Source organism: Panthera leo, chromosome F3 (genome assembly GCF_018350215.1).
Source record: "Panthera leo isolate Ple1 chromosome F3, P.leo_Ple1_pat1.1, whole genome shotgun sequence".
NCBI lineage: Eukaryota > Metazoa > Chordata > Mammalia > Carnivora > Felidae > Panthera > Panthera leo.
The window spans coordinates 19,580,781-19,599,973 of NC_056696.1; the positions used below are offsets into that span (position 1 = coordinate 19,580,781).

The 19,193-nt window shown below is 41.1% G+C and overlaps 1 protein-coding gene across 1 annotated transcript in view; it reads right to left on the reverse strand.

Annotated features, from left to right (window-relative positions):
* The window catches only part of LOC122211995, a 500,798-nt gene that overhangs the window by 123,991 nt on the left and 357,614 nt on the right, over positions 1-19,193 (reverse strand). The window contains exon 9 of the mRNA XM_042925590.1: positions 5,980-6,041. Coding sequence (XP_042781524.1) covers positions 5,980-6,041 — 62 coding nt within the window. The remainder of the gene's footprint in view (positions 1-5,979; positions 6,042-19,193) is intronic.

Genomic DNA, 19,193 nt, shown 5'->3' on the forward strand with positions numbered 1-19,193 from the left:
GTCTATGCAGCAGTTATAAATAACAACAAAATCCAAGTGTACTGACATATAAAGATCTTTGAGACATATTGCTGTGGTAGAAAAAGCATGTTACACAGTGATATATACATTATGACATTATTAATGTTAAGAAACACAAACGACACTATATCTTACATATAACCGGTTTATTGGAAAATCTGATTTATTGCAATACAGATGTGAAATTGCTTTGTTATTTTTTTTCAATCACTACCTTTAACTGTACTGAATCTCCTCCTTCTAGCCCTTAATGATGTGCGGGACTGATCCCATAGCTTTCCAATTACTTTCGCATATTCAACAGCCCAGGTTGGTCTTCTCCATTTATCCTGGTTTAAATAATCTATCTCACACCCTTCGTCCCACCTAGTTCAGCCTGACCCCAGCTGGAGAGACCTGGAATGGGGAGGATGAGGATGCCTGGCTTATTCTTTTGCTGCCCATCTTCCTCCTTCCTCTTCTAGGTCTCTCTCTTCCCTCTAGTGACCAGAAGTAGAGAGAGAGAATTGGGAGTCTTGATGCCATTGAACTGGCCAGCATCTTTTTTGAGAACCATGAGTGATTTCTTCCTGAAACAGATGAAAAGCTCTGTTTTGACCTCTCCTGACCCACTTTCTTAGAGGTTCATACCTGATTCTCTTGCTGACAGGGTCTCTTCTTGTGGAAGCCAGCCATTTTGGTCAGGGTAATAATACGAATGTTCAAGCTACCTTCCTCTATGTCCACTTGAGGTACAGAAAACTCACCCTTGCCAAACCAAATAACATACAGCTGCTTCATTCTGTCCACTGTATACAATTCTCTTTTTACCCTGCTTAAATAGGTGCTGAGTGAGGACCAACAAATCCACTCTGTAAGCAGATGTCCAACTAGGGCATTAGAGGCCAGTTTCTTCTTGCAACATTCTTCAAATATAAAAGTGTGGTTCTCCTGGAGACTTTTTCCTTTCACTGAGTACCTCTTCTGACTCCCCAGAGAGATAAAAGGGAAGACCCACAGTACTCTCTCTAAACCAACAAATCACATCTTCACTTCCTTTCTTATACATCTGGAGGAGAGACTTAAAGGGTGATGGTAGCAGGGTCAGTTCTAAAGCTTCTTAGAGAATCCTGCAGGGAGGTTCTCAAAGACACCTCAGCCGCACTCACATTCATCATCGTGTTACATACAGCTATAGGTTCATAAAACTAATTGATTGACAGTGTTCTCTGGTAGAGAAATGGGATGATGGGTGATGGTAGATAGACTTTAGGTTGTGGAGTTTTTTTTAATGTTTGTTTATTTTTGAGAGAGAGAGAGATACAGCATTAGTACACATGAGCATACATGAGTGGGAGAGGGGCAGAGAGAGAGGGAGACAGAGAATCCAAAGCAGCTTTTATGCTGTCAGCACAGAACCTGATATGGGGCTCAATATCATGAACCATGAAATTATGACCTGAACTGAAATCAAGAGTTGGACGCTTAACTAACTGAGCCACCCAGCCAACCCTGTCTATAGAGTTTTTATAGAGAGAATGTTTTCACATACTTCATTCATGAATACAAAAGAACACTGACTGATTCTAGACATACCGTGGATGGTTTAAACAAGGCAGCCAAAGTTAGAATCCCAATAGTGACCGCCATATTGAGCTACGCATCAATGACTCTATACTGATAGAGCTTCTCCAAGTCTGACTGAGGAGTTGCACTTTCTCCAAGAGAATAACTGGCACGTGGAGCCACAGAACACAGCACAGACTCTTCACCCACGTTGCTGCTAATGGGACACAGACTACAAGTCATTGTTCCTCTCCATGTTCCACCTGCTACAAGTCTGTGTGATCATCTGCTAGACTCTAATGAGAGCAGCAGAAACCCTGCAGGGCGGAAGGGGCAGTCTGGCAAGAGCATACACAGGGAGAAAATAGCCTTGTTCTGCCATGCTGAGTGCCACATGGAGTTACCACTTGTCAAGGTTTCCTGACAAGCATTTAGAGGGCTGAGAGGGGGCTTAGTTAACATGCAAGAGGCCTGGGATACCCTCCTGCATGTTATTGTGCATATCCAGAATAAGAGAAGGTCCCCAAGGCACCTCTATTGGCAAGGAGAGGACGTAATATAGCCAGCTTCTATCAGGGGGGCAATGGGCATATGAAAGTATAGTTTTTATATCTTTGCCAAGACTGAAGAATCTCAGTAGGTATCTGGAAAGGAGAGGACTCTACCACCTCTAGCAAGCTTCACTGACATTGGACAGATGACTCAAGATTCAAAAGGGTAGGATTAAAAAGAGAAATCTGAAGGTTTCAGGTAACAGTACAAATAATGTGATTTTGGTTCAAGACAAGTTTACTCTAGAGAGTACGGCTCTCTAAAACCTGCCCAAAATTTCCTCCATGACCTGTTATTTAGCATCAAATTACAAGAGAGCTGTGATCTTTTCGTTTTAGAAATTACAACATATGCTCTTTCATTCTTAGCTTATGATCTGGGTTTCCATTATGCTACCTCTTTGACCCAAGACATAACAAAATTTAGTGTCGGAAAGGAATTTCAGAGATAACCCAGTACAGCCATCTCATTATACTGATGGGAAAATGGGAGACGTGAAGGTAGCTGCCTGAGGGCTCATGATGTGGTGGCAGGAGAGGCAATACTGGATCCAGCTCCTCAGATTCCCAAGTCCGTTATCTTTTTGGCCACAAAATGTTGCCCCTAGTGGCACAAAGGAGTAGCTCTAAGAGGTATGATTTACCTTCATGATTAGTTTTTCAACGTCAGTGCTGATGGTAGAGAATAATAAAGTTCCCTAAATGTTTACAGATGCTCACAATCTCATTTGACTACAACTCTGATAATCAAGCAGCAGAGCCATTATGAGGTCCATTTTGCAAATATGGCAACCAAGTTCAAGAGATTATTTGGTTTGCCTAAACTCACACAGGAACTGTCACAGTTTTGACTCTCAGTTTAACTTTACTTCCATATCATCAATCACAAGCCTTTATTTTTTCCACAAAATTTTAACATCATAATTGACTACTTTACACCTGAACTTGATGTTTTATTCATCTCCACATGGATAAACCACAGATCAAGCATGTGCTTATTTTCGGATGTGTCTGCTAGAATTTTATTATGAGAATATGGTGTATTGAAATTAACAGCCAGAAGCCACACTGACTCAAAGAAGTACAATATGAGCCTGCTTTGCATTTTCTTAACTTGGGCTAGATGCCTTTGGGGAAAGACTTTAGTCTCTGCACACTCAGAGATACAACAGGAAGAGCGTGGTCCATGACCTACAGGTGACTGCTTCCAGCATCTTTCCTCTTGCTTCATCCCCCAGAGGCTTATACCTACCTCCCACTCATTGTTCACCCTACATCCACAAAGGCACCCTCAGTTGGCTCTGTGAACAGTAAAATAGGCTAGCTAAACCAGGCAAACCTTGACACGTGGCTTGCTCAGCCTCTGGTGCCTACTGCTTCTTACCTTCAATACACACCACTTGGCCATATTAATTTTTGTCACAGGGGGGAGATTGGTCAGTGAAATCTAAATGGGCTTTTCCTATTTATTGATACAATTTCGTGGCAAGAGCAATTTTCAGAGCTTATTTTCCACTCCATTGAATCCCATGTTACTGCAAATGAATATATTCCTCGGTCAGTGCAATGGCAAAACACAGTTGTAAGTGCTTTATGCTTCATTTGGATAAAGAGTTCAGGATATTACCAAATATAAAAGGAAGTTAAGGGCCATATTTCATTAGAAAGCTGTCTCCCCTGTTAATAAAACCTGATGTTGGTGGTAGATGTGCAAAAAAAAAAAAAAAAAAAAAAAAAATCAGAGCGGGGACTTGCAGCTCTGGCTGGCATTCAATAAGGCAGTCCAGTGGTTCCAAACACCACCTGAAAAGCACGCCCCCTCTCCAGTCAAACCAATATCAACAGCCCCCAAATCAGGAAGAAACTGGATTGTGAGCTGGATATTCTACAGAAAATTAAAAATCCAAACCCCAGGCTGAGGTATGTTCTTCCTCAGATAATGGCTTTGCTGCCATTAAAGGAAGACTCATGCTAATGCTGCAAAGTGTAGGAGGTAATGGGTAAGTTCTATGGGCTAACGTGTAGTGGCTTTAATAAACGACATAGTGGATGGGCTGCTTGTATTTTATCTGTTTGTTGGACACAGAAAAAGGTAGCACCATCTCATTTCTCAAATGAGAAAACTTAGGAGCTGCCCTAGGCGAAGTTTAGGAATTCAGACTTTCATAAAAACTAGGTCACTCTCAAATTAAAGGCTTCCCAGCGTCACAAAGGGTGAAGAGAAAATTCCTTTCTGTATCTGGACCCATAACTTAGTCTTTTCTGTACCCTATCTCTATAGTGAATGATCCACATCATAACACGCTCCACCAAATTATAGGTAGCTCATTTTATTTAGCTACCAACCCTTGAGAAACCATAGAAGTTATTCACTTTTATAGGTGCTACAAAGAATACCTTCAAAATCTAGGACATGAACATCCCTTTTCATCAGTTACTTGACAGATACATTAGATCCCAAACTCTACTGTCACTGAACTTCTCTGAAAATTCCAAGTTAAGGTCAAGAGTTCTATCACTGGCTTGACTCTTTCTCATCACCCATTTTTAGGCAGATTCATGGGCCCAGCCCTGCTCCTGACCTCCACATTTCTGTTTCCTGTCTTGGTGATAAACTTTCATCCAAATTTCCATTTCTAATGCTAAAGCTACTATATATCATCAAACTCATTTTTGTGTCACCCAAGAAAGTATGAGGCCTCCTCATGCGTAGACCCATGCCTTATCCACCCACTTGCCTTGTTTGTTCATGCCAAGAAAGCAGTTTCAAACCCAGGCATAAGCTGACAGTCCATGTCCCAGGATCAATACTCAATGTAACAGATATTGCTATGGAGTGTTCTGAGCCTTGAAACATTCTATTCCAAACCGGCAAAGTCCAGATTCTGCCTTTTCTCTTGTGCTTACCCTGAAGTCTTTATCAGGTTTCATCTGTACACACATTTTGATTCTGGATATTGAAGTCTTCTTTGGTCGTGTTTCTGCCTGTGCTTTCTGTCCAACTGGGCCTTTTGAATATCAAGCCTGCCCTTCCAACTCAGGCTCCCCGCCTTTGCTATGCCCCCCAGCATGTCCTAACCCTTGACACACTGACCTTGGGTATACAACTTGGGTCTGCTACAAGTTTTCTAAACTCTCTGAAACTTATTTTCTTCATATTCTACCTGGTATTTACTCAGTGTTCAAACACGGCAGCTGATGCCAAGTCTCTTACATTATTTCCTACCAGAGTCACAATTCACCAGAGAAACACCAATCAGAGTTAACCCTCTGGGCTTCAGAATTTAAGGAGTTTGATTTAGTGAGCTCAGTAGCTTGGAAATACTCACGTCATAGCTCGTTTGTAGCTAGATTTCATTCAGATTTGGATTTAACGCCTACATTCTGGAAAATTTGTATCTTTATTTAGGTGAGATTGTTTGCCGTGAACTTTTCCCTTGAGTTTTAGTTAAAGGCAAAATGTTCTAAAAGTCCAAAGTAATTTTGTCTAAACTAAGAGAAAACAAAACAACTCAGCTATCTTTTTTAATCGAAGCTTGACCAGCACACGCAAGGCCTTCTTTGCAGAGTTAATGTAGATGCATTAACACTGGGTCTCACACATAGTTAGTGCTCAATATTGGTCTCCTTGTTTCTTTTCCCAATTAATCTCCCTAATTATGATTTTCTATTTTTCTTCCTGAACTTAGCCCCTGTGTTGTCTTATTACAAATGAGTGAAGTAAAAATAAGGTCATTAAAGAACTCCTGGATACCACTAACATCTGCCCAGAAAGATCTATCTATAGTTTTAAAGTATTTTTTTCAGTATTCACAAATTCATTAATACACTGTTTCCAAATAGGCATTTATTAAACACTCACCATGTACCAGGCATTGAGCTGTGTTCCAGATTCTCAACATTCTTGACCTGAAGACTTTCTCTCTGTAGGGGAGATGAAGGTATAAGAGATAAATTTCATGCTATTCATTAAGTGTGACAGGACACTAAAATGACTCTTTGATATAAACATATGGAGAGCTCTAAGTTTTTCAAGTGAAACCCAAAGTCACAACTTAGGGGCTGATAGTTTATACACCCAATAATCAACTGTCTTATGTGAGAAGTCCTATATTTTCCTGAAGAGCTGGAATGTGTCGAAAAGACTAATGAGAAACAAACATCCATGTGAATGTCAAGGAGACTGGTTGTCAAGATGGCAGGATGGGGCTGAGACCATGAAGGGACTGTGAGCATCAGCAGAGAGGCATTGGTTACAGAGGTGGATGAGCTTCTCCTCAGCAAAGGTGAGCAATGTCAGAGAATGATGACAGACAAAATACCAGATTATTTGAATGCTTGGAATTTAGACCACCTTTGGGTTAAGGAAAAGAAGAAAAAAATCCTAAACTATTTATACAAAAAATCTGAGGAGGAAAATGGTATTAAAAGATTTTGTCTATCTTAAACAGGTAAGACTAAAATTCCTCCCATTGGTGGATGTTCAGACTCAAGATTTAAGGTAAATTCAGATATAAGGATATAAAGCTCAATTTGCACAATGGAGTCTGTAATTATGAAATCCACACCATCTACATACATAATCATAGTGTTTTTTAATATAAGAGATGGTGAACACTTTGAAAGAAAGATATGGTTTTGTTCACCTTCTGAAGAGTGAACAGAGTATAGATTTTGGGAATAAGTTCATATGATGTTTGAGTTTTAGCTCTGTTCATTTGTTGGCTGTATAAACTTTTGGAATCTCTATTTCCTCATCTGCAAACTATGGATCATGTAAGTTACCATATATCAAGGATGTTATGAAGATTTAATGTGTGGGAGATATCTGGTACTCAATCAGTTAATGTTTTCTTTTTCCCCTGTATCTTTTCTTTTCCCAGCACATAGCAAAGAATATAACACATACTAGATACTCAATAAACACATGGCTTTCCCTGCCTGTAGCACCCTCCCAACTTGTATTGCCCAGCATGATCCTGGAACAGCATCTCCCTGCTCTTCCCTTAAACATTTGTAGACCAAGAAACTGAGGCACAGGATGGTTCAGGAACATCCTCAAAGTAACATAGCTAGTAAGATAGTGGAACCAAGATATGTCCAACTCCAGAGCCCATACCTCTAACCAATTTTCTCTCCTGATTCCAGGTTCATCCAATTCCAAGCTCATACTCCTCTCATACTGCCATGCTCCTCCCTCCCACAGATCAGTTTTTCTTCTTATAAATTCCTCATTTGGTTTGAGATAGTTTTGACAAAGTTAAACTTTCAGTTCCCAGGGGAAGAACTTTGTAATTCTGAGCTCTACAAAGCACTATGGCATGCAGCCACCTTTTCAAATTTCTGCTAAATCAGCCAGCAAGCTCTTAGTGAGAACCAATATTTGGTATTGAGTTCTGAAGGATTTTGGAACTGCAACTGAAGATCTTGAGCCACGAAGACAGATGGGACACTGAAGTTAGCCTAATCAATGACATGCAGCTCCCTTAGACTTCTATTTTATCCATGGAGAGTGAAGCACCAGCTCAGGAGCTGTGGCGTGATGGAGCTTGGCAGTCCAACTCAAAGAAAGAGAAGAATCTAAAGACAACCTGCTCTTCGAACAAAAATTTCCTTGGATATTTGATAAGAGATGATAATCAGTAATGTTTCCTTCTATCCCTTAAATATCAAAGTAAGGATCTCTCACCCTCTAAGGCTGGCCACTTCCAGTACAATGCAAGAAAGCAGGGCCCATTGTCCATTATATCTCAAGTGCCCAGCACAGGACCTGACACATTGTAGGTTCTCAATAAATATTCATTGGAATAATAATCAAATGAATTTTCCTTCTTATTTTGAAAACTCTGACTCAGAAATATTGCATTCTGTCTCAGTTGACTCGATTTGGCTGTAGGGGATTGGTAGCGGTGGTGGGAAGGGAAGGGAAGGGAAGGGAAGGGAAGGGAAGGGAAGGGAATGGAAGGGGAGGGGAGGGGAGGGGAGGGGAGGGGAGGGGAGGGGAGGGGAGGGGAGGGAAGTGATAGGCATTAACCATTACTCTATATCAGGCACGATGTTTCCTCTACATGATATTATTTAGTCCTCATCACAACCCCGTTAGGTATATATTAATACTCCATTTTACAGATAAGAAACTGGATCTCAGGGAGGTAAGGCAATCAGCCCAAGACAGCACAGCCAGAAATAATTTCTAAATCAATGTTTCCACTGTACTTGTGGAGCAGTTTTCATGAAGGCCAAGAAACTGATGGATGTTCATGGTTTGCTTCCTCCTTAACATTGCTATTAGACAGTTTGATCTAATAATCATTCATACTAAGTATAACGTTTTGAGCACTTACTATGTACCAGGAATTGTAGTGCTTTATGTATATTAGTACATTTGATTATTTCAGCATCCCGTGAGGTTAGTGATGTTATTGTTCCTATTTTATGGACAATGGGTAAAAATTTTGAGGCACAACCAATTTGTCTAAGGTCATATATCTAATAGGCAGTGGCCCTCTTTTCATATCCAGGCAGTTTGCTCAGTGCCCAAGTTCTTGGTCACTTTGCTACAAAAGTAGCGCTTTCCCCCCAAATCCCCACCCCTGGATAGTCTACTAGGATAAGTCTAGGGCTACCAAAGCGTGGTTGGTCTCCACTGCCACAGTGAAGGGTACCCCTAAAGCAATTCATCACATTGTAGACATTCAGTAGCAACAAAGTAACCCTGTCAAATTCTGGGTTAGTTTGAATGGGGTTAAGTTCTTGCCCTTTCATATAGGCATATTAAATAGGGACTTCTTAGCATAACTCGGTTTGGAATTTTACTACATTTGGATTGTCATTTCTTTTTTCTTCAGCTTTTTCTTGTTTTAGTTTTAGCTTTTTAAATTTTTTAATGTTTATTTTTGAGAGAGAGGGCGGGGGGGGGGGAGAGAGAGAGAGAGAGAGAGAGAGAGAGAGAGAGAGAATGAATGAATGAATATGAATGAGTGGGGGAGAGGCAGAGAGAGAGGGAGACACAGAATCCGAAGCAGGCTCCAGGCTCTGAGCTGTCAGCACAGAGCCTGACGTGGGGCTCGAATTTATGAACTGCGAGATCATGACCTGAGCTGAAGTCAGACACTTAACCAACTGAGCCACGCGGTGCCCCTTAGTTTTTGTTTTAAGGAAGACTCACACAGTCATTGATTGCACCAAGTTTTATCAGTGCATGCTGGTAATTCTGCTCAAAGTCACTAGATGCTCACCTTTAAAGAAACCTCAGAGAATCAATGATGCCGTCTGGCCCACTGGCACATTATACTGTAAAGTGGCTCAGGATGTGAATCAGAAAGAAGAACTAAAAATCTAGAAGCATAAAGTATCATAGGCATATTCCTCTGAGAAAATAAGAGATGACCAGAGTCAGGTGCAGATGAACCAATCAAAGTGCAGAAGAATCTTCCTTCAATTTCCTCATCTATCCACTTCCCTAAAAACTCTACTGCTGCCCTGCCCTCAAAGCTAAAAATGAAAGTAATCTCTAAACATGAGATTGAAATTTAATTTTCCTGGTGACCTATCTTGTGAATATAATAAATAATATCTTTTTAATTTCTTTATTGTAACTATGTAATAAATATGGGGAATGGCATTTTTCATTCAATTCTCAAGAGTGAGATTTAACCAAATTATGCTGGTCATGTGTCTAAAATTATTCTCCCTTATGGAGAGCTGCTACTTTTTAAAATCAAGGGCACTGACCAGTAGATGAAGCCTTAGCAATTAATCTGAAACTGAAGGAGAACATAACAGGCAGGTGTTTCCGTTTGAACTGCTCCTATCCCTGAGTCAGGCCAAACAGACACTATAATGAAGGGATTCTTCTTCATGGTCTGTTCTAGTAACACAGCTGGAGTAAGAAGAGGCATTCTCTACAAGATAACATGCTACCTCAAGAATTATGAAGTGAACCTCAGCCTCACAAAAACAAAGAATGGCTACTCAGAAAGAAATGTTAGAAATACTAATCCCAGTGAGTAGAACAAGCCCAAGACTGACAGGTCTACAAACCCAGCCATATCTTCTTCTCTAGCATCCACAAATCATGTTGAATTGGACATTAAGAAACACTATTCATGTCTTGAAGTAACCACATGAGTTTGGACAAGCCACTTCACTTCTCTAGGTCTCCTTTTCCTCCTCCATAATGAGTGGCCACTGGATTATTAGATCAGATGGATGATCATGAACCCCTAATTCCTCAAACATAGTATGATTCTAAAGACAAGCATGTTGTTTCATTTACATTGATTCACAAATTCATATTTATTCACATCACTTGAGGACACTGGGCGATTTTATTTTTTAGCAAAATAATGTCTAAATACCCCAAGGTGTCTCACATTAGGGGTCATATTTTGCAGGGCAGATGAGGTTAAATTTAGATTTTGTGTTTTTACACTAGTGATGAATAAGATTCTTTAAAAGCAAAGTGACACAGGGGGCACTTGGGTGGCTCAGTCAGTTAAGCATCCGACACTTGGTTTTGACTCAGGTCATGATCTCATGGTTTGTGGGTTCAAGCCCCATATCCAGCTCTGCGCTGGCAGTGCGGAACCTGCTTGGGATTCTCTCTCCACGCCCCTCTCTCTCAAAATAAGTAAATAAACAAATAAAAAAAAACACCCCAAAGTGATACATTTGGAAAGGGGGTGGTTTGGAAGGATGGAGGAAGGAAATATTATCGGTTCAGATGTACAGGAAGCAAACTTGTAGCTGCCAATGGCTGCCACCAATCAGCAGGTGACCTATATTTGTAATGTATTATTTACTACTGATGTTCGCCCAACCTGTTGGAAGCAGATACATGCAGTTCCTATGCTGAGGAGCAGATCAAGGACAGTGATAAGTAATATTGACTTAAGTCACTGTCATCAGTTCTAACTAAAACATAAGCACTGGGTCAATTTAACAAGCACATCGACCAACACAGCACAATGTCTGCACAAGGGACTTGATGCTATTGAGAGAGGATACAGATTTTTCCTGAAGCTTTGCTGAGCTTTACAAGAGATGGTTTATGGGCAGAGGACAGGGCTAGCTTTGCTGAATGTACAAGATACATGCTACATTGCATACAGGCTTTCTTTCTTACCACGTTACCAACGTTGCTTACATAAGTTTATGAAAATTGGAGGGTTCATTGAGTTAATATCAAGAATTATGAAAGTACTTGAACCCACGAAGAAGACCATAAATATAGCCACTGCTATCCTGAAGTCTAGACTATACTGCTGCAGTGGTCCCTAGTGTGCTATTCGGCATTCCTTTTAATTTCCCTCCAGTTGTAATGAGATAACCAAGGTTTATAATACACTAAATGTATAATTAAATGCAGATTATACGGCATTCCTGGCAGAACGATTCAAGATGCTGGATTGACACTACAAAAAACTATGACCACCACCTTGAACACAGATTTGTTGTTCGGGGAGATAAAATCTATAGCAAAATGGCTCACTTACAAAAGTCCAAGCTGTTAACTCTAGTGTTGATTGGCAAACTTAGCCATTTCAAGCACCTTTTATTCAGTCATTCACTTAACAAATATTTGTTGGAGGCCTACTATGTGTCAGGCACCGTGCGGGGCCCTGTACACAACATACAGCCACATGCACCTAACATTCCACAGGGGAGATAGATAGTAAGCAGACATATTAATACACAGAAAAGTTACATATCAGGATAAGCTCTACACAGAAAACAAGCAAGGAGATGCTATAGGAACAATGGAGAAAGGTAGCATTTCTGGCCTATGTTATAAAACAAATTAGACGATTGAATAAATCATCTAAGGAAACTGGTATAAGCCTGTTGGCTCCCTTATCTGAACCATTAAGGACACAGTACTGGTAGATGCCCCTGTGGCTGTCAGGAGGGCTGGGGGAAGGCCTGAAATATAGTCAGCTTTCATGGGGAGACAGTATGATACGCAGGGTTATGAGTCAAAACACCTGGACTCAATTTTTGGTTCTGCTCATTGCTGACTGTATTTTTGGACAAGTTAACTGCTTCAATTATTGCTTTTCTCATAATCAAAGTGGGATAATACCTGGTTTGCTTATTTCTATCATGGTGGTGTAGGGAATAAATTAATATGAAGTTATAAAGTGCTTTGCAAATGTTAGTTGTGTGATTATTAGGTCAACCCTAAGAATATCCCATCCTTTCTCATACCTTCAAGATGCCAGGCATGGAGACATTACCCTGTTTCTTTTCCTCCTGGCTTTATATATAAAATGCCAGGAATATAAACATTGCCTTCTAGCAAAATGTGTCCTCTGACATACAGTGTGCACAAACTTCAATCTGCAAGCAGAAGAGGGATCTTAAGTGCTCTGCACATCGGGAACTGGGAATATGCATATTAGTCAGCTGTTTGACATCTTGGTGGTAACTTCTTTTCAGTGATCAAGTTATATAAGGAAATAATCAGTAAATAGATAGATTGCCTCATTATGCAAAGTGAAATACAATCTGCCTTAGAAAGGAGAATCATGCCGAGAAGCTTGCTGAACAGACTCTGCCTCCAATTAAGCTCCGATTATAGAGCTGCACTTTAGTTGAAAATCCGTTCTCCAGAATGGCTGAGATTTCAAGGGACACGGTCAACACGATAATAATAATGATACCGTGCTGTTTTCTGCAATTCCCTTTCCCAAGGAACTCAGAGCTCCATCCTGACATTCTCTTGTCTTTTATATTCAAACGCAGTTGGGAGGATGAGGGGTAAAGACTCTCTCTGTCCTTCTAGACAGAACCAATGGGGGGAAAATATCCTGTAGGGTTTACCTGGGGAGCCAGGTTAGGAATCAAAGCCTGGGGCAAGGGCTGGGGGTGGGGGGTTGTTGTGGGGAAGGGAGGGAACACAGGTGCTTCCTCACCAATCTTCTTGGTTAGCATCATTTAGGTGCTGATGGGTATGTGGTGTTATACCGAGAGTTTTAAATAACAGAGAAGCTGGCTTGGCCTCTGAAACAACAAAGATGTCGGTGGGGAAAAAAAGTACCCCAAGAAACACTGAACAAATTTACAAATTAAGTAAATCCTGAGGAATCCAAGGGGCATCTCATAAACATTACCATGTGTCCTATCATCTACTGTCCCACAAAGACCAACAGCATATTATTGCCAAATTGCATGAAACTGAAGGTGAGCATCAAGGCATGCCAGTATTTTTCCTTACTGTTAAGGTGGGAAAAATGCTGCCAATTAAACTCTGACGTATTTCTTTCTTAACACTGACTGTAGAACATACCTTGATTTTAGAGACATTAAAATGTAGAGAGAAATGTGTTTTCGATTAATTAATACATTTGTCGTTTTTACCATGCCCCTAAAAGGACACACAAGAACTAAAGAAATCTCAGGAGATTGTATAGCTAATTTGATAGCAAAACTCAAGGGTCTTCTCCATAAGGAAAAACAAGGACTCTTCAGAAAAGCAGGGGCTTGAAGGTAAATATGAAAGAAGGCTGCAAAATCATGCCAGGTTCAGGGAGGGCACACAACATGAGGACTGCTAACCAAATCCTGGGAACCCAGAATGAGGGGAGTTCCTATGAGCTTAAAGAAAGAAATTTCAGAAGCAAAAGGATGTGTTATTTCACACAGCAGGCAGTCTACATAAGGAACTCATTACCCCTAGAGATAGCATAGACTAAAAAAAAGATAATTTGGTTCAAAAAGGGTTTTAGATAAATTCATGGGTGATAGATCCATAATGGAGTCCATCCTCTATACACTTAAATACTCTTATTAAGTCATCACTTCAGCATTTCCCTTCTGTGCTAAATAATAGTGCTTCCTCTAGCTTTCCCTGATAGTCCCCATTTTCCAATCCTTCAATTTTATCTGTCCTACTTTAAATCAGTGGTCCCTTTTAATGAGTTTTCCCCCTTTTAATGAGTCCCTGAAAACATTATCATGGAAAGTTCAGGTATAATGTAATCCCAAGTCACTACCAGAGTTTAAAGCTCTTTGAGGGCAGAGACGTTTCATCTTCACCTTTGAAATGTCATAGTACCCAGCAAAGTGCCTGGAATAAATTTCCATTGGATGCGTGTGTGAACAAATGACTGAATGTGTATAATCCCAGTTCTCTGACACCCTTATTGATACCTAGGTCACCTAGGTCCCTGTGCTCTGTGTGCATTGTTTATGTGTACCATGGCAGATGTTGGGGCAGGAGCTGGGAGGGGGGAGTGGTTGTTGTGGGAAAGGGAGGAAACACAGGTTTAAGTGTTTAGGGAATATGAAAGCTTAACCTGTGCCCCATGGTCAAGTGTCTGTTCTTGCCATTAGGACACAAGAAAAAAGAACAGAGTGGGTGGATAGGTAGGAAACTTACGTAGGCAGTGTATATATGCATATATGATTATATATATATATATATATATATATACACACACACACACACACACACACATATGTATATACGGTGTGTGTGTATCTATATATATATAGATAGATAGATACACACACACACATAAATATATGCATTATAGTTTTTCCTATAGTAACAACTCCCTTAAAAAAAACCAAACAACTATTCCTTGCACAATCTACATGATTTGCAGCTGTCCATGGGGGGTCAGCTGACAGCCTTCTGGAAATGCTGCAGAAGGAGGTTAACTGAGCTGTCGCTGCACCCTCAGGATTTCTGGTTTTGAGAAAATCAGCTGTTCAAAGTTATGAAATACCCCACAGGAGATGAGACTGGAATAGTAGGAGTTGTCTAAGGTGGCAAGTAGTCAAAAATACTAGGAGATAACAGACTTGTAAGATTGGTTTCACTGCCTCTTACAAAGGCCCCCTCTTGCTCATGGAGCAGAGTGTTGGCGGAAGTTCTCTTAATTAGAAAGATCACCATTAACCAGAAGGTGGCTTTGGTGACCTGGGCAGGAATCCTCCAACAAGCCTGAACTGCATTCCAGCAGTCCCCAAGTGTGGACTGGTAAAAAGCCTATCAGTGACATCATTTAGGACACACATAAGGAAAAAAGGGCAGTTAATGCTGCTGTGAATGCAAGGGTCATGTCCCTCTGGCCTCCTTACTCAGCAGTCTAGATTTCTGCTGATGGGAAAATACTAAAGAAAAAATTATTATTCACACACACACACACACACACACACACACACACACACGAATGTGTATTTATTTCTTCATAGCTGTTTTGGGACCTCTTTTGAGACAAGTTCTAAAACCTCACTTTGACAACAAACGCTCCTTTATGAACATTTGTCTTTTCCCCAGTGATCTGAGTTAGCACTCATCATTGTGTTCTTTATATACCGTATTTATGGAAATGACACCATGTGAGAATGAGATGCTTTATGACTGGTAATCTCTGTCTTGTTAGGTGGGATTTATGAGACCAGAGGGGCAGCCCTCCTCACTGGCCTTGAGCCTGATGTCAACATTTTATACATTTTCCCTTCCTCCTTGTTAAGGAATTGAAGATTCATTTTCTCGTGTATTATCTATTGATTTTCCTTTCCTTTGGCCATATTTGCTAAATATTGAAAAAAATAAAGGAGTACTGCTTAAGTGCATCTTTTATAATGTGTTCCTGGGTCTGTGTGCATATATCTGTCCCTGTGCACCTGTGTGTGTGCAAGCAACCGTTATGTGTGTATGCACACTTGCGTGTCTGTGTGTCTGAGTGGTTGGGACTGTGCAAGATACTATTTTCCATCCCCAGAGAGCTTCCATAGGCACTGCTACACTAATACAAAATGGCATATCTCATCCCTCAGTTTCTGCATCTGTATATTGTTACCTCCATGCTACAGATGATGAAACTGAAGTGCAGAGAATTTGCAGGGCTGGCCCAAGAGCAATAATGGAGAACAGTGGCAGAGTTTCGGTTCAATCCCCAACACAGCAGTACAAAGCAAGGGCCAGGAGTAGGGCATCAGCACAACACCCTAAAATGCCACAGCTGCCTTCTGCTGACTTCCTCCCAATGAAAGGCCTCTGAGCCTTAGTTACCTCATAAGTGGGATCGCTAATGAGGGTGATTTCTACCTCATATGGGCTGATGAAATGACTGGATGAGATAATGAATGTAGAGCCATAAGCAGCGTACCTAGTCTGTAGTAAACTTACAATAATAGTTGGTATTTTTATTCTTATATTTCATGTTATTATTCTCAAAGAGAACCTTTGGAAGATTCACAGTGTTCCAGGGGTATCAGATGGTTCATTTTGGTAAAATGCATAAAATTTGCAGATGACCCAGAAGAATGGAAAGATAATTTTTCCGTGATAAATAAACTTAGTATAAAGTTTTTATGAGCTAAAAATGTGTAGTAAAAAAGTAATAGAAAAAATCACCAAATCAAGTATTACCTGGGGCAATAAAAAAATTAAATCAATGTCTTTAATTATATTTGTAAGCTTCTAAATTGTAAAGGTTATTGGGGTCTAGCCTTCCTTGCATACCCTTAAAAAATTAATCCTGGTTGTGTTCTATATTCCAATGATGGTGCAAGTATTTTCCTCTGCTTTCATGAAATTTTCTTGCTCTGCTCTATGGCATGGAGCTTTTTGACGTTAAAGTCTGGCATTACCCATTTTTAGGGGTGGGGGAGGGCTAAGGAGGTTTCTAGGGAAATAAAGACCAAAATACATATCCTTTAGATTGAGATCATACTTTAGCTTTTGCTGCACATCAACCACACCACAACTTAGAGGCTTATAAACATTCCCATTATTTAAGTCATGATTCTCCCAGGTGGTTCTTTTGGCCTAGGCTGGGGTGGGTTCAGCAAATCTCAGCTAGGATTGTCATATTACACTCAGACTCACCTCTCACAGTACCTGATAGATACAAACAGAAAGCTGATCAATGTTTTTTACCTTAATGGATTAATGAGTTAATGAATTAATGGGTGAATAAATGAAGTAATCTGCACATGGTCCTTTTTGGACACTCTTTGGTACAGGGCTTTCCCTTAGAGAACTAAGAAGCAATTAATTTATTTTCTTCAGCAACTTCCCAATGCTCCTTGTCTCTCAAATGGCTCCTACACATTCTGCCTCCCAGTTGGCCACAAACGTAGACCTGCCCTCCCTGAGTGCTGCCCCAAGTTAATCACACAACTTCTCCCAAATCTTCCCTTCCTTTTTTCCCTTTAACACTCCCATTTTTTTGGGGCACCTGGATGGCTCAACTGGTTGAGTATCTGACTCTTGATATCAGCTCAGGCCATGATCTCATGGGTTTGAGCCTCACATTAGGCTCTGTGCAGTCAGTGCGGAGCCTCTTTGGATTCTCTATCTTTCTGTCCCTTACCCCTCCCTCTCTCTCTCAAAATAAATACATAAATATTTTTAAAAACTTGTTAAAAAAAAAAACCTCCCATTCTTTCAATGCCCTGAGAAAAAAGAGAAATTTTTCTCCCCTTAATGGGAGGAAATACAAAGTCACACTGCCATGGCAGGAGTACTGGGCAGATGCTGTGGCCATTTTGATGACCCATCCCAGGTCACAATCTATGGATTCTCAATGTGCCACACCATCCCAGACCACTAGGTAGCACAGAAGTGTTGCTATGTAAAAGAGAGCAGAACACCGCTTTCTAATATTCTTTTTTTCTATTAAAAAAAAATGCTCCTGGAATGTCAGCAATTCTAACCTAAAATAGATGCCTCAGCCCCAGTCAAACAGCCTTTAAGTTCTTTAGAATGCATTCATCACAGACTGGAGAAGTGACAGCCACACTCTGAAGAGGAAATCCCAAGACCAAAATAGTCATCTGTCACTCCTGACAGAGGAGGGCGTGTGTGCTGGGAGGGGAACATAAGGTGGAGAGGACAACCCTATGGAGGGGCTGCTCTGGGCCCCCACATGCCACTCTGTTGGGGGGGAGTGGGACAGGGAATCTGGGACTTCACAGGGAATGTGGGAAATTGGAGACTCCATTCTGTGCAAGTCTGTTTTAGATAAGCTTGATTTCTTAGAGTAAATAATGGACTGGGCATGACTGGTGGTGAGCTCAGTCCTCTGTTTAACTGAACAGAGATGGCCACTTGGTCCTCATGCCAGAGCCTGAAAGAGGCAGATCATCAGCAGACACCTGTACCCCCAGTGGGGTAAAGGAAGGTTTTAATAGAAAGTGTCAAGGGACCAAACCCAAATTATCTGTATGTTTGTTCAGCTTCTGAGGGTGCATTCTAACTTGTCACACTCCCACTTCCACATGTAGTCACAGAGCTCCGTGCCATCAACTTGTGCAGATTCTGTCGGCTCTATCTACTCCCCTCGCTCCCCACCCAAGGCCAGGCTACTGCCCACTTCATGCCCTCCAGGCTGCTGTGCAGAATCCTGAGCGTCCTCCCTCTGGGCTTTACCACCTTCATAGCAATTCTACTCTTTCTAGAATATAATTCTGACTGTGTCACTGTCCCCAGGCTCAGGTTCCACACAGCTCTCAGGATCAAGTTCAGATATTCTGGCTCTACCCTCCCCTACCTCTCTATTCTCCCACCTCCACACACACCTCACTTCCTCCCACCCACCCTCCCCACACACCTTCAAAACAGTCATTTGAAACTACTTGTGGTTCCTTAAAATACAACAGACTGCTTTTGGCTCCCAGTCCTTGCACATATTGTTCCCTCTTCGAGGACAACACTCTCTCCGCCCCCACGTCATCTAAGACTTACTCATCATTCTAAATTCAGCTGGAGCATCACCTCTTCCAAGAAACCTTTCTTGAGCTTCCTAATCTGATATAGATGCTCCTCTTCTGTGCTTCGAGCCTTGTTACCGCTGTCACGGCTTTGCCACATTATGCTGAAATGGGTGATCTATTAGCCTGTCTCTGCCACCTCTCTGTACGACTGTGTCTGATTCGACTCTCTTGGTGTCAAGCACAAAGCGAAAACTGACTAATTGTTTTTTCAGTGGGTGAATGAATGAAGGAACAAATCGGGTTATCTGTACTTGGCTCTCTTTAGACATTATGTGGTCTAGGGCTCACTCAAGGGGAACTGCAAGGTGATGAACTAGTTGTTGCCAGCAATTCCCCACCACC